Genomic DNA, 24918 nt, shown 5'->3' on the forward strand with positions numbered 1-24918 from the left:
GGAAATTCCTACTTACACATGGCCCTGAACATTACATAAACTTAGCATTAGTGTTTTTAGGAGCTTATGGTCCCAAGATACAGTAAAGAGCTCGGGCTTTTGGGGCAGACATACCTGAGCTTGTGTCCATGTGTCACCGGCTAACTGTTGGCTCCGTATAAATTGCTTGTCTTCTGTGAGCCCAGTGTTCTTGCCAGTACAGTGCACACGGCATTTACCTCAGCTGATGGTAAGGATTAAATGAGATGAGGTATATACAGTGTCATTTGGAAGGGATAAATGTTATTGCCTTCTCCTCTTTTTTCCTCATTTTCCCATGGCTAACACTAGGAAGAATATGGAATAAAACATCTGAATTGTAGGTTAGGGTGTATGTGTTTTTTTTCAAGGATATGCATAGTTTAAAAAGTTACAATGTGAGTAAAGAGTTTGAATTTCCACCAGTGTAAGTGAATCTCTATTTTAAGCAACTCCCACATAGAAAAATCCAGACTTCTAAAACAATTAAATTATTGCCACTTTGTAAAATAATTTAAAGAGGAATTTATTTTAATAGCAAACTCTTCTGAATATACTGAAGAAACTTTAAAAACAGTAGCTGCAAAGCAACCTTACAAAAATAGATTTAAAGCAGTCCCACTCCTAAGTTATTTACCCAAGTGAAATGAAACTATGTTCACACAAAAGCCTGTACACAAACGTTTTTGGTGGCTTTATTTTTAATTGCCAAAAAATGGAAACAACCGAGGTATCTTTCAGCTGGTAGATGGATAAAGGAACTTTGGAATATTCATGTTGTAGGATACTATGTACTTAACACCATGGGACAAAATGCTGATACCTCCAACAATATCGATTAATCTCAAATACACTATTATGCTAAGTAAAAGAAGCCAAGTCAAAAGACTATATGCTATCTAGTTTCACTTATGTGACATTCTGGAAAAGGCAAAGATTATAGAACAGAAAACAGATTGATGGTTGGCAGGGGATGGGGGGAAAAACATGGACTACAAAGAGGTATGGGGGCATCTTGGGAAAGGATCTAGTTTTATATTTTAATTATGGTGGTCATTACATGATTGTATGGTTAAAACTATACCCTAGAAAAGGGTTAATTTTAGTCTATGTAAAATACACCTTCATTTTTAAAGAAAAGAATTGATTTTGAATAGTTCAAGGTATAGCTGTTTGAAATTTTAAAATTGCATTTCACAGTGGACTTGGCATGAGCATTTAGCCAGAAGTTTTTATATGCTGATAGGCATAACCATTAGACTGATGTTGACTAATAGTTGAATGTCTTTCCTGATTAACTATAAATAGAATCTTAAATGCATTACACTTCTTAATGATTTCACTTCTATGTTTCTTTCTAGTCTCCAGGCAGTTTATATGTCTCCTGTAACATAATATGTCACCTCATGTGCCGGTAGAGTAACTGGGCATGTTTTAGGCATGACAGGAAAAAATATGAACTAAATTATCAGAATTGCCTTTAGTTTCAAGGCATTATCCTGTAATTTGGGAAGTGAAGGGAGGAATGACAAAGAGAAATACAAGAACTGTTAATTTTATAGAGCTGCCATAGTTTGAAATGATTTTGGTCACAGGAGTGAGATGCAGGATGAGGTAAGTAGGTAGGGCCCACTTTACCTAGTGTGCTGCTTAGCCACTTTAGGATCTACTCAAGGAACATACTTCATTATGCATAGTGAAATCTAAAGATGTGTAAAATTGAACATTTAGTTTTCCTTGCTCTATGCCAATTCTGTTGCTTACAAAAGTGAATATTTTGTTACATTGCTGAGCACTAGAAAAATGAAACTATTGCTACCAGCTGTTTACTTTGAAGGCTATGCCTTATAGAATTCTAATGTTGGGTATTTTCCTGTAAGTAGAGTCACTAGTAGGAAATGATAACCTAAGTTCTGTTTCATGCTGTTTTCTGTAATAGTCTTTGGTCATGGTATGATCATTGTCAGATTCCACCTCACCTCTGCCTCAGCTGACTTCCCCACACTGACTCGCCCTGATAGACCAGCAAGTGGTCTCTTCTATAAGTTGCTCTAGGGCTGCTCAGTGTTCTTCAGAGTGATCTGCACAGATGTCATTTATTCTTGGAAGGATATGTTTTTGCTTATCCATCGGAGGTGTATGTCATTTTTAATTGTCAGTCACATGCACTAGATTTATGCAAGTTTTTTTCTGTGAAGTCTTAACCAGCATCTGGAGCAAAGCATTGGTTTCAGAATATCTGAGCATTGGTTTTGGAACATTGGGTTGCCCTCACCTTTCTGGGCATTTTTCTTAATGTGTGGCTGTGTGAATATTTATACCCATATATCTTCACTTATATTTTGAATTTCTTATTTAGGTTACAGTACAAAACATAGTGTATATTTCTCTGTCTCCTTGTTAATTCTGTTCACTTGATCTTGCATTCATCGATTCATACATTCATGGATCCAAAAATGCTTAGTAAGAGCATCTCATTGCTAGGCACTGGGCTAGGCTTTGGGGAGATGGTGAAGCCTACAACACTTCTTTCTCTGTCAGAACTTATAGCTTGGAGGTGGGGTAAACAAATGCCTGAAGTGTGATGAATCCTTATGTGCTGTGGTAGAGAAAGGGCAGGATGAGGTGACTTGGATGCACATAGCCACAGACCTTGTTACTTTTCTGCTTTCTTCTCACCCATTGAGCCCATGCCTCCTCACCCCATCTCTTTTTGATTTTCTTTTGCATTGTCCTGTGTTCATATCTGTTGTGGGCATACTTTATTCCCATCTCACCTTCATCCAGGAAGACTAAAACTTCCTTGTTCCTCTTATAAAATATTAGATTAACAGCCAACAATATTAGTTGGATAGATTGAGAAGAAAACTTAGATTGGATTTTGGAGGATGTTCTGAAAATTATTAGGTCAGTGACTGGGGTGGAAAGTGGGGAATTGATTATTTTTGAAGATGAGATAGGTATTACAGCCCTTCCTTCAGTTGTACCTGCTGAAAAGCCAAAGCAGATGTTTGATTAAAACTTGGGACCACCACTCAGGGAAAAAATTATGTATTTTGCTGTGGTGGCAAAGTTGTCTTCCCTTTTTTAAACCTTACTCAGGCCAAGATAATTATTCATCCACTTTGGAGATAGTGAGCATGATGAAATCATAGAGAAGTGAGCCCTGTAAGCAGAAATCTGTGCTTGCAAGCTTCCTTGAAGAGAATATGTTGTGAGATTAGAAATCTGAATTTATCGACTCACCAGCCAAGCTTAATTGTCAAATCACTATGTTGCACACTTGAAGTTAACATTGTGTGTTGACTGTCCATTAAAAAAAAAAAAATCTGAGTTCAGGGGAAGAGGCTTTCACTAGTATTCTCAGTGTGTTTTTGGGGGTTGGGGGGTGTGGTGGGTTATAGAGAGATGGCTTTATCAGGTTAGAATCAGTATCAGCCTATCTGTATTTAAGTCATTTATTGGTAAACATCAGAAATGGACTCTGAACCTGCCAAGCAAACAGAGAAACTTATGATCACTCATGAGTCAGAGAAGTGATGAGAGGGCAAGGCGCTGGGGCTGTGTGGCATCTCAGTGTCTTAAACTGGTAGGTCTTCTGGATTATTGTTCAAGTAATTCAGCCCAGCTAATTTCTTGTCGCTTTGGCTCTCCATATACACTTCAAGAATATCTATCTGGGTCAGAGATCTCCCTACCCCATCAGTCAGTTGGTGCTAAGGCCTGAGTCCCAAAGCACAGATATGGTTACTAGAGTTAACCCTTTTTTTTGGGGGGGGGAGTTAGAGATGAAATCATTGTGATGCAGGGAGCCTTATTATTACCCTCTGATTTAGCCTTATTATTAACCTCTGATTTAGCATCATGGTCTGTTCAAATTCCAAAATCAGAATATTGGATCAGAAAATTTCCTCTTTTCACCTATCTATCCTGAAGGGTGATATTGAATAGTATTGGGTTGTAATTAGGGAATGAACTGCTAGGAGAGCAATCTTCCCAGATCAGAATTTTTTTTATAAATGAGGGGTGCCTGGCTGGCTCAGTTGGTAGACCATGCAACTCTTGATCTCAGGGTCTTGAGTTCGAGCCCCATGTTGGTTGTAGAGATTACTTAAAAATCTTTTAAAAATGTTGACAGAACTGCTGCCAGTCCTAGAATTTAAGTTTTATAAAATGATCAGGTCAGCTGTTTATTAAAATGTATGAAATTCAAGGTCTATTTAATTTGTGTTACATGTCAAGGTAATAATAGGTATACCTTAAAGGTCAGGATACATACTTCAGCCTGTAACAACTCAGGTTTTCTCAAGCTGAATCAAGACTGGGAAGATAAATGAGACTGAGTTAGTTCCGAAACCTGGATGCCTATCAGAATCATGGATAACCAGTCCTTAAGACCTCACTTCCAGTGTTCTATGTCTGAATTGAGAGGTCTGAGAATGTACATTCTTAAGCACCGAAACTTGATTCTATTATAGATGCTCATAGGACTACTCTTTGGAAATACTAACCTATAGTGTGGTCCTTGGCAATTTTCTTCACTTAGCAGGAAAAAAGTTGGTTAGATCTAAAACGGTCCCTGACTGTGCCTTCAAACAGTGAAAATGATAGGGTTCTTCTTTAAAAAAAACAGCTCATGGGGCACCTGATGGCTCAGTGGTTGAGCGTCTGCCTTAGGCTCAGGTCATGATCCTGGGGTTCTAGTATCAAGTCCTGCATTGGGCTCCCCATGGGGAGCCTGCTTCTCCCTCTGCCTGTGTCTCTGCCTCTCTCTCTGTCTCTCTCATGAATAAATAAATAAAATCTTTAAAAAAAAAAAAAAAAGCAAGCTCATAATAGGTAACTGACTAGAACCCCAGATCCTCCAAAGAAAACCTCATCCTGGATAAATCTTTGTCTCAGGAAAGAATCTTCTGAGCTAGACACGAGGTCAGAAAGATTTCTAGAATTCCCCTGTATATCTTATCTGAAGAAAGATTGCAAGACAGCATCCAAGACTTTAAGCCTTCTTGTAGTTCATTTTATGACAGACTGATTTTAGAGGTAGCAAAAATGGGCATGGAATTTTATCATAGGATCTCTTGCTTTTCCATGGAACTATGCTTCCCTAACCTGGCTCATCTTCATAATCAGTTATTAAACTTCAAGAAGATGTGCATTTAAAAAAAACTGTTAAGGATAATTTTCATAACACAAAATCTTAAACCAATGCAATAAGTAAAAATTCTTAAAGTTCAACCTTAATAGAAAGTTCCCCACTAAGTCAGCGCTTTCTGTTTCCATATGTAAGTTGGTTTATCCATTCATTCAGCAATATTTACTGAATCCCAACTGTGTGCCAGATATATTTCTACCTCTGTCTAGAAATTGTGGTGTGATCCTAGCCAGCTGCTTCCTTTCCCTTAGCATCGCCTTGGGTCTGTCACAAATCCTGCTGATTCTGTTTCCTCTGCACTTCTTCTGCCTTTAGAGCTGTGCTCTCTCTTGTTTGAATTGTTTGTACAGTTTGTACAGCACAGAAACACTGGATTTTAGTTTACAGATTCTGTACTGTGCACTAAATGGTCCTAGAAATGAAGGAGAGCCCTGTTTCAGTAGCTGCAGGAAAGAAGGGGACCTGCTGTGATCTTGAGGGGACTTCAGGGCAGTGCATTTTAGATGCGCAGCTGTCAGCATTTCCTCATGGACTTCAGTTTCAGGGAAATCAAATGAGCCTTAGTGAACCATCTATTTTGGAGCTCTGGGGTAAGGCTCTTCCCTCACCCAGGGCAGGGGCTGTTCCTTGCACTGTGGCTATTTCCTGTTTCTTATTTTATAAATCAGTTAATAGGCAGCTAATTATAAAATAAGGAAAACAAATTAGCATTTTGTTATGATGGGGGATAAAAGGCTGAGTGGTACAAAATAAGGATATTTATTTGAATTTAAATGGCTAACCAAGAGTGGCCTCTCCAGGAAGACTGGGTTGTTAGACTTAGTGTCAGTTGTCTATTGTCACTCAGAGATAGCACTATTTTGTATAGTTTTCCATTACCTATGTCTAGTGAAGTTGTAACCTCATTTAGTTCTTTGTGATCTCCATTGTGTCTGCTGGGCATGAGTAAATGTTTTAGAAAATGTCTTGACAGGATGTGGGCAAGTCCTCTGGGGGACTTTTTTGCATATGTCTGACCTCCCAGACCAGGGAGCAGCTTGCAGCAGGTGCTACTGTATCTGCCATTGCCGCCTTTCATCTCCTACTTTAAAAGAAGTAAAAGTTCTCAGCTGATGGTACCCTCCAGGTTCATGTTTGGCTACCTTTAAGAGACTCTGGAATTCCTGGAGAACTGTAGGGTCTCAAGTACAACTAGAGTTTAGCTCTGAGATCTCTTGCCCTTAGGGCTACCAGTTGACTTTGAGAGCACCATGATTTAAGGTACTGTGGGAAGTAGCAAGAAGGTTGGGACCCTGAGTCACAGTAGAGCTGAGTTCTGGTGAATAGTAATGGACAAAAGTAAATACCTTTTGTCTCAGTCTAAGTGTAAAATGAAAGCAAAAATGTCTGCCTTACATAACCTAAATTCTCTTTTTGTAGATCAAATGAAGTATGTTTGAGAAGGTTCTTGAAAAATACTAAATGCTACTTAGGGCAGAATATAAGCTTGGATGCCTGAAGGAGTTTGGTCTAGGAGTATAGGTGTAAGCTGGAGTTTGTACAAGGCAACAGTGTTCTGGTGTTTGTTTCTTGAAGTATCTAGAAGTTTCTGTTCACATCTGTGAGCAGAAGGTTAGACAGAATGTTAAGGTCAGGTTCTTGGTTAAAAGCTGTTCATCTCTCTCCACAAACCCCGACCACACGTGATCTCCCAGGAAGTCCACTTCCTAATCTTGAAATACAGACCTAACAGGAGAGAGTTAGTAGTCATTGCTACCTCTTGTGATAGCGTGCAGAGGACTTGGAAGGACCACCTAGCATTAAGTAAAAATAATATTCCAGTTGCTAAAAGCAGCTCACTTGTAAAAAGAAATCTGAGGAATCTCATCAGCTCTTTTAGGATCAGTGCTTAGAGCATTTCTGTCCCTTAGAGATGCAGTTAAGGACATAGGCTCTAGAATCAGACTTGAGTTTAATATCAGCTTCACCACTTAGTGTGGTGACATTGAACACTGCTGAACCTGTTTCCTCATGTAAATGGGGATATTGATACTAAACTCCAGATACTGGTGAAAATGGAGCTAATGTACAGGTTTACACAGCACTTGGCATATAATGGACATTATAATAATTATAATAACTGTAGTTGTGTTTGTTATTAGTAGTACTGCTAACTAGTAATAACAGTATGTATTGAATAGATACTTAAGAAATAGATTTTGATGATATATATGAGTGGTTTGGAATGTATCCATTTTTCTATTGATGATAATTTAGAAATTGTATTTTAATAGTTCTTTCCTTAGCAAAAATTATTTTTGAACATAACACCTTTAAATAACTTGGAGCAGTTTTTATAGGAAGAGGATCTCTACCTGAACTGATTTACTGGTGGATTCCATTTAATAAATCTCTATTATATATCATGATGGTTTATTTAGTTTCCTTGATGCTCAGGAAAAGCTGCTGAGCAAATCTTTAAACTTTGGGTAAATAATTGAATCTTGAAAGCTATTCATTAATTCCAGATACTAGTGTATATTTACTTTAAAATATTTGATAAGAAAAATTGGATAGTAGACACTATTGAATTTCATTTTATTTATGAAAGACTAATTTAGTCTGTTGAATTTTGTGCATAGGAGCCGATTGGTTTCTAATAAGTATCTTAGTTAATTACTGTCTTCTGATTCCTTCCATTTTTAGTTTAGTGATCAGTAAGTGCCTCCCTGTCTTGGGAGCATTGGGGCATTTAACATAGCCCATGGGAGCCAGTGCCTGCACCTAAACAAACTGTATATTGTATATACTGTCAGTTAGGCCAGCCTGTGCCACTCTGTCTAGTTTTGGATTATTAAAAGAAAGTTCTCCAGTTTGTCATAAAAGTGAAAGTAAACCGAGTCATTTTAGATATTTTAAGGAAGAAAAATGCTTAGCCCAGAATAGATAAGACCTAGTTACAATTGTACAACAAATTCTTTGGTGTATAATGGTATCATTTAGAAGAGAGTGGCACATATTCATTATGAGTTCTAGTGGACAGAGTAACTGGGGCTGTCTGATACAGTTACGAACTTGGTGGAAGGAGTGAAGTATTCCAACATTGAAAAACAGTATGGCAATTATGTTTGAGAAGATACTTGTCTTAGCTTAGGCTGCTATAACAAAATACCACAGACTGGGTGGTTTAAACATTTATTTCTCAGTTTTAGGGGCTGGAAGTCTGAGATAAGGTGCTGGCCAATTTAATTCCTTTTTTTTTTTAATATATTTTTTAAAAATTTTTATTTATTTATGATAGTCACAGAGAGAGAGAGAGAGAGAGGCAGAGACATAGGCAGAGGGAGAAGCAGGCTCCATGCACCGGGAGCCTGATGGGGGATTCGATCCCGGGTCTCCAGGATCGCGCCCCGGGCCAAAGGCAGGCGCCAAACCGCTGTGCCACCCAGGGATCCCCTGGCCAATTTAATTCCTAATGAGCGCCCTCTTCATGGCTTGAACACAACCACTTTCTCTTTGTTTCCTCCCGTAGTAGGTTGAAAACGTGAGCTCTAGTCTCTCTTATGTTTTTTTTTTTTTAATTTTAAAGATTTTATTTATTTATTCATGAGAGATACAGAAAGGGGTTGGGGGGAGGCAGGTGGAGAAGCAGATTCCATGCAGGGAGCCGGACGGACGTGGGACTCGATCCCAGATCTTCAGGATCACACCCTGGGCTGAAGGCGGTACCAAACTGCTGAGCCACTGGGGCTGCCCTCTAGTCTCTCTTCTTATGAGAATATTTAATCCCATCATGGAGGTCCCACCCTCTTGACCTCATCTAAACCTGATTACCTCCCAAAGGCTCCACCTCCAAATACCATCACTTTGAGGCTTAGGGCTTCAATATATGAATTTGAGGAAGAGACACAAACAGTCCATCACAATACTTAACCTTTTTAAGCCCTAATTTTATTATCTTTGAAAATAGAAATAATATTTACTGATTCATAAGGTGGTTCTGAGATAATGCATGTGTATATGCTTAAGAATTTGGTATATGGTGGGGCACATGGATGGCTCAGTTGGTAAGCATCTTACTCTTGATTACGGTGCAGGTCATGATCTCACGATCCTGAGATGGAGCTCTCGCGCTGCTTGAGATTCTCTCTCTCCGCATTTCCTCTTCCTATACCTTTAAAAAGAATTAAGAATTTGGTACATACTAAGTTCTCAAAAAATTAGATGCTGGTACTGTGATGATTAACATATTTCAGGGATGTGCCAGAAGTGCTTTTGGTATTTGTTGAAAGTCTCTACTCAGTAAATACTTTCAGTTCTAAGAATCAGTTAATGATTTGTTTTGTGCTTGTGAGCCTGAAGATAGGGGTGCTGCTGCTCTGTGAACATCCTTCAGTTCCACATTGTTTTTTCTGTATAGGCATCTTTATGTCCTTCTGCTTTCTGATTATGTATGTATTCTTATTCTGTCTTTGCTTTTTTTCTGAATTTTCATCTGTCTCTTTCTGCGTCCCTCTCTCTTGTTCTCAGTCCCTGTCTGTTCTTGAATTTATTTTCTCTTCTGTTTTTTTTCTCACCACTGACTATAATGAATAATTTACAGTGTATATTATTTTGCTATATTTTTAAATCTTTGTTTTATTTCAAACGGTATTATCTTCAGTGAGGTGTATCCTCGACATGTGACTGGGTTACTTGATTATCTTTCTGCCCCTGTCCTGCTTTCCCAGGTGTTGAACAGGACAGGTATCAGAGGCCTGAATTTGTTCTTACTTGGCTTTATTATGGGTAGTGCTGGGGTGGACATGTAGGAGTGAAAGTTTTGTGGTGCTAGATAATGCTTTAAAAAGAAGTTGTTTAGGGATGCCTGGGTGGCTCAGCGGTTGAGCATCTGCCTCTGACTCAGGGTGTGATCCCAGAGTCCCTGGATCGAGTTCCGCATCGGGCTCCTCGCAAGGAGCCTGCTTCTCCCTCTGCCTATGTCTCTGCCTCTCTCTCTGTGTCCCTCATTAATTTAAAAAAAAAAAAAAAAAAAAAGCTGTTTAATGTTATCTTGCATATAACAATTAGCTGCTTTTCCTCCAAACCTAACCATGAGGGAGCCCTGTCCCCCAGGTTAGAATGCCCCTCATTGTGGAAGTATGCCCCTCATTCCCAGGTTAGTGAATGTTACAGCAGCAGGACTCCCTTTACTTTGGTTTTCCCAGCCTTCATAATATAAACAGAATTATTTTATATCTGCTAAGAGGAAACCAGTCATTTGATAACCTATATTTTTCTACATTTAGCAACTGGCATGTACACAATAGGTTTTCTTGTATAACAGCACATCTTTTAACCATGGTAATTAAAATAATTTTGAATAGATAATAGTTATACTTAATTATGGATCTTATTAGAGCCTCTAGTTGATATAAGCTCATTACATGATTAGTTTATGAGACTTGTTTTATAGCTGAATTGGAGATGCTTGAAGTTACCATTTTTTGGTTTCTTTTAAGAAAAGAATATGTGTAATTATAAGTTATGAAATTTTTAAAAATTTGTAATAAAACTCTTTAATTGCTACCAATCTGTCAAGCAGTAATACAAAGATTGGCTATATTTGTTGTGCTGATTAACATACATGCTGTAACAAGCCAAAAGCATGTTGTGAACATACATTACTTGCAGAATATGAACGTAATACATGCAACAACCTGGATGAATCTCCATAGCAATATAAGTGGGAAAAGGCAATCACAAAAGATTATATACCATATGATTCCATTTGTATAACTTTCTTAAAAATGATAAAAGTAACAGAAATGAAGAACCAATAAGTGATTACCAGGGATTAAGGAGAGAGTGATGGAAGTGGCTGGGTGTGGCTTATAAAGTCCAGTATGATAGATCTTTGTGATGATGGAAATGATCCATTTTAACTGAATCAATGCTGATATCCTGATTGTGATATTGCAGTAGAATTTTGCAAGGTGTTGCCATTGGGGGAAGTTGGTTTAAAGGATATATGGGATCTCTTTCTATTATTTCTTAAAACTACATGCATGGGAGTCTGCAGTCACTGCAAAATAAAAAGTTAATTTTTAAAAATGAGTTGTAATATGAATATTCTGATGAAACAATATTTCCTCCCTACACATTTCTTTTTTTCCCTTATTATTGATGGTTCACTTGATCATGATTCCTTTACTCACTGAAGAAATCATTATTGAACACTTGCTTAATTTAGCCTTATAAAATGAATTACTCTAGGGCAGCCCAGGTGGCTCAGCGGTTTAGTGCCACCTTCAGCCCAGGGCCTGATCCTGGAGCCCCTGGATCGAGTCCCACGTCAGGCTCCCTGCATGGAGCCTGCTTCTCCCTCTGCCTGTGTCTCTGCCTCTCTTTCTCTCTCTCTGTGTCTCTCATGAATAAATAAATAAAATCTTAAAAAAAAAAAAAAAAAGAATTACTCTAAAACCAAAATCACACCAACTTGTAACTGTTTTGTAAAGGATACTACCTCATTTAGTAGTAAGGTTTGCAGCTAGTTTACATCCTCAAAGTCATCTCTTCTGTAGATACATTTTGAGGCCACGATAACATTAGCTTTAAAATATTCAAACGTTTTTTTCTAGGTTAAAATTATTGTGGCTGTGCTTAATGGTGTAAAACTGATAGGTCTTGATGACGTGTTCATCTCTGTATAAGAGGAGAAAAAATGTTGAGTGGAATCTGGGTACTGCCAGCAGGCACTCACTCATCTTTAAGGAGATGGGGGAATTTCTCTGGAGGCAGATGTCCTGGAAGGCCCCAGAATTTTCCTGATAAAGGAACATTCTTTCTCTCAGTTTGGCTTTGGACTTCTGACAACACAGAATATGATGAATATGAGTTCTAGTTACTTTTCTGAGCATGTGACTTTGAGCTTAAGGCTCCTAAAAAACTGAGTTTAAAGAGACAACTTGTACTTGTGATGAATGACCTGGGGAATAATCTGTCTGTTCTCTGAGTAAAAGTTGGCTTCTGGATTAGCCAGAGCTGTGGAGGATCTCTTGTTTGGTCTTTGTCCCTCCTGTCCCCAGGAGAATGACTTGCTGAATTGTGCTTTGACATAATACTAAGGGTATCAATGTCTAGTGAATGAAATATGGTGTGGTATTTGATAACTGGAGATAAGATTTTACGACCTTAAGACTGGAGAAGACCTGTTTTTTTCTAATTAGTAAAAGAATTGAGGGAGATTCAAGGAGACTTCCCTGCTGATCCTTAACACATACTATATGGTGGGCTCCCCAACTTTTCGGTCAGGTAAAAAAAAAAAAAAAAACAAAAAACAAAAAACAAAAAAAACAGTCCTGGCTATAGCCACATGGCTGTGCGGCACAGAGGAAGTGTTTCCTCTTGTCCCTCAGCCCTGGTCAGGTGCACACTCCTGTCTTTCTTTGACCCTTTCAAAGGAGGAGTTCTTTATAGCCTAGTCTGATTTTGACTAGTTAATTATGGTTGAGCCTTTTTTGTGCTTTATAGAACATGAAAATGTTCCAGTGAGTTGAGTTGTGTTCAAGTATTGAGGGAATTTTCGATAAAAATAATGTTATAAATAGGTTAGGCTAATCTACCTCACCCAGGTTTTTTTTTTTTTTTTTTCACCCAGGGTTTATTTAACCTAACACGTCTCTGAACCATATTCTATTAATAGTTTCATAGAAAACGCATTTCACTTATTTGTCTTCAGTAGAAACAACCTGTTCTCTGATTTCTTCTGGAGGCGGTCATTGGTCATTTTTTCTGCTTGGCTGCTATGGTCAAGGTGAATGCAGTTGCCCCACATTCCCAGGGCTCTTGGGCAATAGGGCAGTGGTGGTAGTCTGTGTTCTTTGGTGGTTCTGTGCAGATTCTAAACTTTAGGGGGAAATTTCCCATACTGGCAGCTGGCAGGATCCGTGATGATGGAAAAGTAAAAGGAGCTTACGCATGTGTGAGGGCCCGGCTGGGACAGCCTCTCAAGATACAAAAGAGGACCACATCTGATTTTGTTCTTTGCATAGAAATGTGTAAAAACAGTGGTAGCATGAGACTAATTGGTTCGAAATCAGCAAGGTTAATAATAATATATAATATGATAAATGTGCAATATACTTTCAAGTATTAGTGTTTTTTCTCTGTCATTAGATTCACATTCATTGTTACTATCTTACCTAATTTTTTTCTTGTCGTTATAGTTTCAAACCATGAATTATGTAGGACAGCTGGCTGGGCAGGTGATTGTCACTGTGAAGGAACTCTACAAGGGCATTAACCAAGCCACTTTGTCTGGGTGCATCGATGTCATTGTGGTGCGGCAGCAGGATGGCACCTATCAGTGTTCACCTTTCCACGTTCGGTTTGGGAAGCTGGGGGTTCTGAGATCCAAAGAGAAAGTGGTAAGTGCAGAGGACAACTTGTTCTCAAGGAGGGTGAAAGATTACATAATAAGATAATAAATTGTTCTTTTGTGCTCTCTGGGCTTTTTTTGGGTGGAAGGGGAGGTGCCCTGTATGATGTTGAAGGTAATGGTCTGAGAAGTCAACCTTTATGTATTGTTTTGAAATTGCTGCTGAATATAAGCCTTACTATAGAAAGTCTCTCCAAGAGGGAGAAAGGCTGAAAATTATCTTGATAATCTTATCTGTTGCAACTCAGAAGAACAAAATAGAGAAACTGAGATTATAAATGGGAAAGGTTAGATGTCTTTAGAAAATTTCTTTACCTTATACAGCACTTTAAAGTATTTAGGGCAGTGCCTTTGTACCATTTGTGAATGGAATAGACTGATGTAATCAGGAATACATTACATTTATTTAAACAAAATTAATGCCAAATTTGTTTTGACAAAGGTGTTAAATCTTATTTGTATCTAAATTTTGTTAGTGATACCAGGACTTGTCTCCGTATCTTACTAAATGCAAACCTACAGGCCATAGGCTTATTGGCTTTTATTTACTTTGGGGAAAATTCATTCAGAAAGAAAATAATTTGTGTTGGTTTGCCTTTTTCCTACCTCCTCTCTCCTTCAAGTAATGCAGCAATGGGAAGACTTGTTAATGTATTTGCTGTCAGTCGAATTAGAATTCTGAGCTGGTATAATAAAACCTTGCGGGTACATAGTAGTAGTGTTCTTTCTCTACCCCACATGATCTACCTGAACAATATAGGGAGATTTTGTCAGGATTTTAAAGCATGATGAAAGATCCACACCATATTGGAGCATAGAACTATATGTTAGAGGACCACTGGCATAAGTTGGAAACATCTATTTTCAGATTTTGGCTATTTTACATAGGCAATCTTATTCTTTAAAATAGAAGTTTCTCTCTATTTTAATTAAACTGAGGTTATTTGAGAATGGAATAAAATGTTCATGAATTTTCACACAGCTAGTTATCCTCCCTGCTGCCAAAACACATCTTTTTCTTTTAGGTGTTATAAATCAGTTTTCCACTGGAGAGCCACGTTGCCAGGTGGCAGGGTTTGTGAGGTCTGGCCTGTGTTCAGTCACCCTTTGGAAACCAAAACCAGTTGCAGTTCTTTTAGTAACTTGGAAACATTCCATTGCAAAAGAGTGTTCAGCCACAGGTTAGCTTCTTGGAATTTTTTATTTCTTGCCAGTAACACTAACCTGTAGTACTTTCAGACTTTATCTGCTCTAAGAGAATCTGTACCAGACTGTTTATGCAATGAAACTTGCCATGAGCTGTGCAAAGATTGATTCATAAAATGGCTGATATGGCACTTTTGTTTTTCTGTGATCTGAGTTTTTGATCAGCAGATTAGTTAAGTCTTCTGGCCTTTCAGAATGGAATCTGCAGGCTAACGTATATGTGTATCTGTAAATAGTGTCTGGACAGACAAACCTCTTTCTACATGATCTTTGCCTGTAATTAAGAGGTACAGTGTCTGTACAAGGCTGCCCAAATGATTGGGTTAAATACCTTATCAAACTCTTGGATTTTAGAGATGCGTGGGTGGCCCAGAAGTTGAGTGTCTGCCTTGGCTCAAATCGTGATCCCAGGTCCTGGGATCGAGTCCCACATTGGGCTCCCTGCAGGGAGCCTGCTCCCTCAGCCTATGTCTCTGCATCTCTTTCTGTGTCTCTCATGAATAAACAGATCTTAAAAACCAAAAACCTTGGAATCTATCCATGAGACATGGGAAAAGAGAAAATTACTTCTTGGCAATAGTATCCCAGAAATCCAAAAGGATATATTTGGGAGGAAATTTGGCTATTTAACCAAAACACAGCTTTCCTATGACAGTAAAACTGAAACCTTGTCTCCCTTGAGATACTCAGGCAATTTGGATTAACTCTTATTTTAGGTCAGTTTGGATTAGGGCAAGCTATTCATTGATTTTAAACTAAGACCCCAATTATGGTGACACCTATGAAGTGGTAGACTTGGAATCATAATCACCTTAAAGCCTCTGGTTAGGGAGTTAAGAATATACTAATTTTCCCACTGCCATTGATCTGTTCTATCAGATAGGACACAATATTCCCAGTATACTTCGTAACTCAGGAATTGAATTTCAGAAGGTAAACCTGCAATTGATACTTTTAAAATATTAATTTTGTTGATTTAACACAAAACTAATGACTTACTTAGTTACTGAAGTTAAATAACTTAGTGTATTAGACAGGAAGTTTCCACTGTAGGTGACAAAAGTCCACCTTGCATTAGCTTAAGCAAAAAAGGGAATTTATTGGCTTGCATCACTAAAGTCTAGGAGCATTTGAAGTTATCAGGGCTTTATTTAGAATCTGAGGGTGTTACCAGAACTCTTATTCCTCCCACCTCTCAGCCCTGCCTCCCTTTGTGTGTGTGTGTATGTGTGTGTGTGTGTGCGCGCGCGTGCGCATAGCTCTCTGATGCAAGATGCCACAATACCTACAGACTTACTTCCCAGGAACTCAGCAACCCTAGTAGAGACCCGTTTCTTCCTACAGAAGTGTCAGTCTTTAGCCTCCCTGTCAGACTTGGGTCACATATATCTTGCAGAGCAGTCACTATAGCTGGGGTGGAATATACTGATTGGCTTGGCTTAGACAGCAGCCCAACCTCCTTACTGTGAAGCCTCACCTGAAACAGATGGTCTGAAATAGAGGATGACTAGATCCCCAGAGGACTCCCCTTACCTAAAGAATGGCATGCCAGAACAGGGGCCTGCTACAGCCAGTATTTTTTTCTTTTCTTTTTGAGATTTTATTTATTTTAGAGAGAGAGCACTGGCAGAGGGAGAGACAGAGGGGGAGAGACCATCTCAGACTGACTCCCCACTGAGCATGGAGCCCAAAGTGGGGCCCCATTCCAGGACCCTGAGATCATGATGTGAGCTGAAATCAAGAGTTGGCAACTTAACCGCTTAAGCCACCCAGGCGCTCTTACAAGCCAGTAATTCTAAAAAGTAAATCAATTCTGTTTCAACATCTCAGTCATATATGTTGAACAACTTTAAGCTACAGGGTAGGAAATATGACTATATAGATCAGAGTATTGTTTTAGATACGAGGTTACAAGGAGTAGTACATCAAAATGAGTATGCCAGATTTCCACTGCTGTCGTCTTTTTGTCTGTGATCCTATCCAGGGTCTCTCATTGCTTTCACCTATATTCTCTAACCATTCTGTCTTTACTTACAACCTTGATTTTTGAAGAGTACAAAAGAATACAGATAGTTATTATGTAGATTATCCCTCAGTTTGTTTGTCTGATGTTTTTTCATTTGGGGAAGGATAACAGAGTGATAGTATACCCTTCTCAGTGCATCATCTCAGGAAACCAGTCATGGTGCCATGTCTGATTACTGGTGACGTTAACAACGTTGGTCCCTACGTCGATAGTGTGTGCTGGGATTCTCCACTATGAATTTCTTTGTGGGAAGAAACTTGGGAGACTTGCACCCAGTTTTCTATCATACTTCCACCTAAGAATTTTACCATACACTGATGAATCAGCAGGCAACAATTATTACTGGGGTGTTTGCTAAATTATTATTACTGTGGTGTTTACCAAATAATTTTCTGTTTCCATCCTTCCTAGTGCATTTATTAATTGAAATACTACTGTATCAAAAAGTTTTCCTTCTCTCTTGTTTATTCAATTATTTAAATCAGTATGAACTTCTGAATGTTAATTTTACTCTGTTTGTTATAATCTGTTATTATCATTATTTAGTTGCTCACATTGTCCTGGGTTTGGTTCTTCAAATTGAGTCTTTTGAAATGCTCTTGTCATTTTTTAAGCAGTTCCTTATTTTTTGGCACCATAAGCTATTCCAGAAGAATCTACTTTACCTGTAATTATTTTGTTTCTCTGAGGAATGGTGGTTCCTCTTAATAGAGAATACTATCTAGAAACAAAGAATCTAGTCACTAGATGTGCTCATTACTAATTAAGGTGTCGTTGCTCCTAGGACTTGTCATTGGGCAGAGCTGGAAAAATCTACAAACAGAGATACACACACCTTCATCTGTAAAAATCATGAGTTCCCACTGATTCCAATTTATCACCAGAAGGTTCCTCTTCATCTCCTTATTCATAACTTATTTCTCTGACAATGAGAAACATGCCTCTTGTTATCTACAATATGTTTACTTATTAAGTCCTAGAATACACATAAAATAGTTTCAGAACTGCTAACCCTTACCTCTGATTTTTTTTAAAAAATTACTACAGGATTGGTTTGTACTTCTTTTTGTCTTTAGACTTAGAATATTTAGTCAAAATACCATTTTCCACTTAGATTAGTTTTCTTCCTTATCCTTCAGTGTGGTTATATTCCTTACCCTTTAGTGTGGTTATATATATAGGATTTTTATAACAAGTATTTCAACAACATATATCAACTAATGACCTCCAGTGACCTGATGTGACCCAGCACTCAGTGTCAGAAGGGATAATTGGTCCTCACTGGGAAAAACCCAACAGACCATGCAGTTGTTCTCACCATAGGGGCCTTGCAAAGCTAAGTACACTTAGATTGTGGACTGTTCTATTTATATCTATATTAGATTTTTCTGTATTTTAGTTTTTATGTCCCCTGAACCAGTCTTAACTGGAGTTTACAAGTTTATCTTTAAGAGTTTTGAAAGTTGGGGACCGCCTAGGTAGCTCAGTTAAGCATCTACCTTCGGTTCAGGTCATGATCTCAGAGTCCTGGGATTGAGCCTCATGTCAGGTTCCCTGCTCAGCAAGGAGTATGTTTCTCCCTCTGACTCTCCCCTGCTCATCCTTGAGTGCTTTTGTGTATTGTCTCTTTCTCATTTAAAAAAAAAAAAAAAAAACTCTAAAAAAAGTTTGGAAGTTAATATTCATTTATTATAAAGTATTTAAAGATATTCACAATCTACAGATGAATAAATTACATTATTTTTAAGTGATAAGTAGTTAATATTCTATATAAATGGTTCTTTGCATGGTAGTACAAATCATTGACATGACTGAGCAAGCTGAAACCATGCAAAGCAAACTTAATAATTGAGAAAAATTAGGGTGTTTCTATGATTTTTACAAACCTTTAAACATTTCTGTTGGTTATAAATATATAAGAATGAAAAATAGTAAAATGATGTTTACTATGTCACAATTTAAAACATTAGAAACTTGGAGAACTAAAGTGTCTTCTTTATAAAATAACTTACCAAGATTAGTTGGTTTGAACAATGCTTATCTTCTTAATGTAAAACTTAAGATATGGAACAAGCATCTTTTCTTTGTTTTGGCAGATTATCATATAGTTTGGATCAGCTTTCAGGTTTTCATCTTTGGAACATTTGATGTCATGAAGTATATCTGAGAGTTCCTTCAATGTGAAGTTTTTTTCCTGTATCACTTCCTCTAAGCCATCTTCATCCTTTCGTCACAGCCACTTTCCTCCTTTGTGTGGATAAGCTAACTTTTACTACATTCTCTGGCTGTACATTTTGAGACTTTCCAATGGTAGCAGGGTCACCATTCCTAAGTCAGCTACTCTATAACTGTTGATGCTCCATTTGAATTTTACTTCTAGTAATATTACTTTTCATTAGGTTGCACTTTGATCTTGGCTAGTTTCCTCTTAATTATCCATTTTTATAAAATGTCACATGGGTTTATCAGTGGGAGACAAGACAACTAGAACTATAAGCTTTGCTGTCAGTGTCTGAATCAAATAACATATATGCTTTGACTAGTCACCGATAGAACCAACAGACTTGGGATCCCTGGGTGGCGCAGCGGTTTGGCGCCTGCCTTTGGCCCAGGGTGCGATTCTGGAGACCCAGGATCGAATCCCACGTCGGGCTCCCGGGTGCATGGAGCCTGCTTCTCCCTCTGCTTGTGTCTCTGCCTCTCTCTCTCTCTCTCTCTGTGACTATCATAAATAAATAAAAATTAAAAAAAAAAAAAAAGGAACCAACAGACTTTGAAAAGTGATATGATAGATTACCGATCATGATGGGCATCTGTTTTTATTTAGTGATTTGTAGACAAAAGAGCAGGCAGTGAAGTTTGTACTTTCTACAGTTACAGAAAGTTACAGTTAACATACCACAGTAACTGAAATGTGTAAGTTTTTCTGAGCCATGCCAGGTAAGGCCTGTCTGTGCTAGAACTCTGAAAGTGCTCAAATGCTTATTGATAATATTTCCCCTATTTTATGCCATTTGGGAAATTAAGTAAAACATTTTATGTTCTAAAAATAGATGATAAGACATATTCTTTCGATACCCTGTTAATCCATCCCCTTCCTCCCTCAGGGTCTGGTTAGTTCTTTAGGGTAGGATGGTATTTAGGGCGGGTAGCAGTATTTTCTCTGGGACTGTCAGTCTAGGAACCTCAGTACTAAGTTTGGCTTGAGAACCCAGAATTTAGGTTTGGTTTAGCTTCAATGAAAGTTTTAATACTAAATCACACTTTATTTGTCCTCTTAGATTGATATAGAAATCAATGGCGATGCAGTGGATCTTCACATGAAATTGGGTGACAATGGGGAAGCTTTCTTTGTGGAGGAGACTGAAGAGGAATATGTAAGTCTAGTGGGTTACATCCACTTTGCAGATTGTATTCAGGCCTCCAGGACCTGTCCCAAAACAGAAATAATGTTCAGCAGTTTTCATGGTTATAGAGATGATTGTTGCAGGTTAAACAAGCTTTAGTTTTAGACTGAAGGGCTAAGTTGTCAGAAAGGAGCTAGAGGAGTGAGGAACTTTTCTTCACACCAAGTGTCAGGGTACAGAGAGCATGTAGAAGACCTTTGCACTTGCTCTTTTTCTGTATTTAGTGAGCTTTCTTATTTAGTATCTATTAGAGTTTACACCTTGACTTGAATACTCTCAGTTCCACTAAATAATGAAGGTGTATCTCTACAGGCTGTGTATTTGTACATGTGACCTTTAAACTTGGAAAACGTATTTACCATTTTGATTAGGGATGTTGGATCTCTAACCTTGAATAGTCTTGTGAGTTAGTTTATTATGGTCTCAAAAGATTTGAATTAATTGGCCTATATCTTTTTAAATGATTATTACATGTTTGGCATCTTTCGGTTAAAGAGCAGTTTGTTTACCCACCCCCACCTACTAATGTGAATGGTGGTAAACAGTTCTTAATGGAGTTAACGTGGATCTTAGAAGAGGCTTCGTTACAGCTTTTAGCACAAAGATTAAAATCTTACCAAAATGACAGCCTTCAAGTTATTAAGGATACAGGATTACTTTTGATGATGAAGGATCTCATTCTGCTATTTTTTGTGACATTTTTTCTTTGTGAATTTTATGACATCCAACGGATGTCATAAAATTCACAAAGAAAAAATGTCACAAAAAATAGCAGAATGAGATCCTTCATCATTTTTAATTTAGAGAGAAGCCAACAATTTATATGTCAATATGTAGAGCAGCATTACAAAATTTGATTATGAAAGGGAACCTTTCCAGACCAGTATTTTTTCCAGTACCTTAATTACTTGTTTTTATATTACCTTGTTTGTGTTTACTTGCCCTGAGCAAAGTTTTACCTGGATAGAGACTGAAGCAAAAGGCAGAATGAAACAGTAAATGAGTTATCACAAAAATAAATATTTTTGATATGTTTTGATCTGTTCCTTAAAATTGTGTATTTCAGAGCAGTGATTGAATAGGTTTTATATAAACAAGTGAGAGGACTGGGTTATTGATCATTTGTTATCTGGTTCTCATGGTTAGTTCTGATGATTCCATTTATAACTATACTTAGCAAGGTTAACTTGAAGAGTGTCAACTTTCCAGCCTCTTTTTTCTATTCATGTATCATCAAATTGTTCACATTCTCTTTAGAATAGTGTACTTCTCTTTAAAGTTAAAAAAAAAAAAAAAGTTAATTCACCAACAGCATTGAAATTACTACTCGATGTCATGTACTATTGAATATAACATGCCCCCACCCTCTAGGAGTTTATAGGTTAAAGGGAATAGACATTACCAAAACTCATCTGGCTTCCATTTATTTTCATTTTTATTTCTCTTAAACTTTGCTCATCTGAACTGTATATTGTCAGCATCCTTTTCAAGCTAGTAGTTCTAGATCTATCCCTGTCCTTTTGGTAGTTGCCCAGTCATCCATAGTATGAAGGCACCACAGTTTAACCATCTAATGCTTACAGAGATTTAGGTTGTTTCATCCGCCCAACCCACACATTACAAACAGAGCTATAACAGAACTAGGAAACACCACCAGAGACCACATAACTTTTAAGAAGTACCAGTAAACTTTATTTATAACAAGGACCATTGAATTAAAAGGCCCCAAAGTCAGAGACCACAGCCCCTCACTTGGGTGCCGTGGAGGCATGCTGAATAATATCCTATTGTCACAGTTTCTCTGTAAGTATATATTGCTGGTGAACACAAATTTTGCTTGGATAAACAAAATTTTGGCTTTGGTGTAATATGTCTACCAAAGCCAAATTCAAAAGCTTGATCTAGAACAATTATGGAAATGCACTCATTTTCAGGATTATGTAAAAACTTTAGAAAATTTTAAGTTATTTGAGGTTAATTTATACCTCTATTACATATCTTCCATTTCCCCATGATACAAAGGGATGAAGTCAGTGACTAAGAAGTTAATTTTCTGAACACCAAATGATCATTTATTTATTTGATATTAAACTGCAAGTTTAATTACTTATTTATTTTTAAAGATATATTTATTAATTAGAGAGTGTGTGTGCACACACAAGCTAGCAGCATGGAACAGAGAAAGAGGGAGGGAGAATCTCAAGCACAGTCCCTGCTGATCATAGAGCCCAGTGTGGATTTCGATCCCAGGACGCTGGGATCATAACCTGAGCTGAAATCAAGAAACGGATGCTTAGCCAACTGAGCCACCCAGGCATCCCATGAGTTTGGGTCTTATTTTCGTCATTTGAATTCCTGAAAGTCTGCCTTAAATACATTACAATTTTAAAATCCACTAATTTCATTTGTTAACAGGGTATTGTCTATTTTACTCACCTTCCTCCACCCTCATTTAATTTAGCAAACGCAGATTTTACCATAGATTCTCACTTCACTTATCTGCCCCCATCTGATGGGATGTTACAGATCCCTGCCTTCTTTTTTCCCTGTTACTACTGTTCTTCGTAAGTTCTTGACAGAATGCTTTGTATTGCCTCTGTAGAATGCTGCTGCTGCTTTGAACTTCCCTTTACGGAGAGTTTACTTGGCTGTGCTTTAATTACAGTTGTTGTGGGTTTGTGCTAATTTGGTATATCGATTCCTTCAAATACATTCAGTTAGATGGACCAAACGAACTATTTGTGTGTACCAGGGTAAAGACCTATTCAGAGTAGACTGGGCAGTGCCATAGTTCAGTATAAGACACTCTTCTTACTTAGGGACTGTGTATTCTTTCTGCCACTGTGAATTTAGATATACAAAGAGTTCATTATTGTTTTTGGTTCTTTGTCCACTTGTTGTGGACTTTTCTTTTTCCATGTTCTCTTTAAGGAAAAACTTCCTGCCTACCTTGCCACCTCACCAATTCCTACTGAAGACCAGTTCTTTAAAGATATGGATGCTCCTTTGGTGAAATCTGGTGGAAATGAAAGACCGTCTCAGAGTTCAGATATCTCACACATCTTGGAAACAGAAACAGTTTTCACTTCAAGTTCTGTGAAAAAGAAAAAACGAAGGAGAAAGAAATGCAAACAGGATAGTAAGAAGGAAGACCAAAATGCTTCCCCTGCCTCCCCTGCTGCAGAGGATACTGTGGATGTGGAAATGAGCTCTGATGATGACAAGGCGGCCCAGTCAGCAAGGTAGGGCTCTTTGTGCAAGTGCGGGGCATGTGTGTGTGCTTTATGCAGGAGCTTGGGCAGAGCTCAGGTATGGCAAGTTGCTGTTTCTTCCATGGATCCTCAGGGTGAAGTTTGGATTTGTTTTTCTCCATGACACTTTATTGTGGAATCAGTGCAAGAGGCATTTTCCTTTCTCTTTTCTGCTATTCTATAAAATTTGCCATCAGACATCCTGCTGCGGTATAAAATGTCACTTGGAGCAGACCAGCAGTGCATATCTTTCGATCCAGTAGGTTTCCAAAAGCCAAATGAATTACAGGTCACAAAGAAGATCTGAATTAGTGACTTGGCCCTGGGGCTCCCTTAAGTGTATATCTCTACTCGGTGGTGTCCTGGTCTTGGTATCTCACCTATTTCTGAGAAGTTTAGAGTTATTTTGAGTTTATCACAAAAATGTTCCTAGTAAGTTGAAGAGGAATGGAGGCTTTTTTGTCATTTTTAGTGAGAAATCTTGATTACTTCTTATTTACCAGCTCAGTAGAAGAACTTGAAAATATATGGCAGTTTTCAAGTCAGAAGTGCCTGAGGTTTAAAAGTTATAAGTTGGGGCTAAAACATATTATTTTTTTGTTCAAGATTTTGATTTTTAAAAGGTTAACTTAGACCTGTTCAGTGGTTGCTCTGGCATTGGAAGAGGACCATGTGTGTGTCGGCAGGGTGGTTTACTTTATTGATGAGCATTGGACAAGAAGTTGCTGCCCACAAGTGTCCCTAAAGTTCTACTTGCAGTTCTTCCAAGATCCACCAGAAAGGACCTGAAGTAACTCTTTGCCTTCAAAGTTTAATGACATGTATCCTTTATTATAACACAGTTGAGCAAAGTTTAGAATTCTGGAACAATCTGCAGCTTCAATTTAGGAAGTTAAAATATTTCTAAAACATATTCAATTGCCTACTAAATGCACAAGAATCATTATTCTAAAGGAATTTTATAAATGAGTGTTGTAAGTGAATGCATCACAAAAATATTAGTGCATGCCATACTTTTCCAGATCGTACAAAAGGCTGAATTAGCCAAATCTGTCAGAGTACTGATTTGGTTGACAGTTACAAATGGTTGTCCACTTTCTCTTTGAGCCAGAACCTTGCTTGCTTGGTAAGGCACTTAGAACTAGGGCATTGTAATAATTTTCAGGAGCTTGGTGGTTTGCTTTTTCTTTAGATTACCATGGATCATCGGTACTGCCACTTGGAGGAACTCTTTCCTACAATTTCTTTAAAACAGGATCTACTTAATTATGTAGCCAACAGAAATCAGGACTTTAAAAAAAGGACAAAATAGAACAGTTATGGGAATTCAGGTCAGATGTATACTGAAGTAAGCTCTGAGCTGAAAGCTGGAAGATGAGGCCCATTATGTTTTGGATTGTAGAACAGCAGTTACTTGATAACTCTGGTCTGGGCCCTTGTTTCTTGTAAGATAGATA

At 37.9% G+C, this 24918-nt stretch overlaps 1 protein-coding gene across 5 annotated transcripts in view; it reads left to right on the forward strand.

Moving 5' to 3' along the window:
* LPIN2 (lipin 2) overlaps positions 1 to 24918 on the forward strand; it is an 89840-nt gene that overhangs the window by 39584 nt on the left and 25338 nt on the right. For all 5 annotated transcript variants that reach the window (XM_041746250.1, XM_041746239.1, XM_041746228.1 and 2 more), the window contains exons 2-4: positions 13360 to 13560; positions 20085 to 20180; positions 23142 to 23452. In XM_041746250.1, the coding sequence (XP_041602184.1) occupies positions 13369 to 13560; positions 20085 to 20180; positions 23142 to 23452 (599 nt within the window). In that variant the 5' untranslated portion in view covers positions 13360 to 13368. The remainder of the gene's footprint in view (positions 1 to 13359; positions 13561 to 20084; positions 20181 to 23141; positions 23453 to 24918) is intronic.

The sequence above is a fragment of the Vulpes lagopus genome, chromosome 1 (genome assembly GCF_018345385.1).
Source record: "Vulpes lagopus strain Blue_001 chromosome 1, ASM1834538v1, whole genome shotgun sequence".
NCBI classification, from domain to species: domain Eukaryota; kingdom Metazoa; phylum Chordata; class Mammalia; order Carnivora; family Canidae; genus Vulpes; species Vulpes lagopus.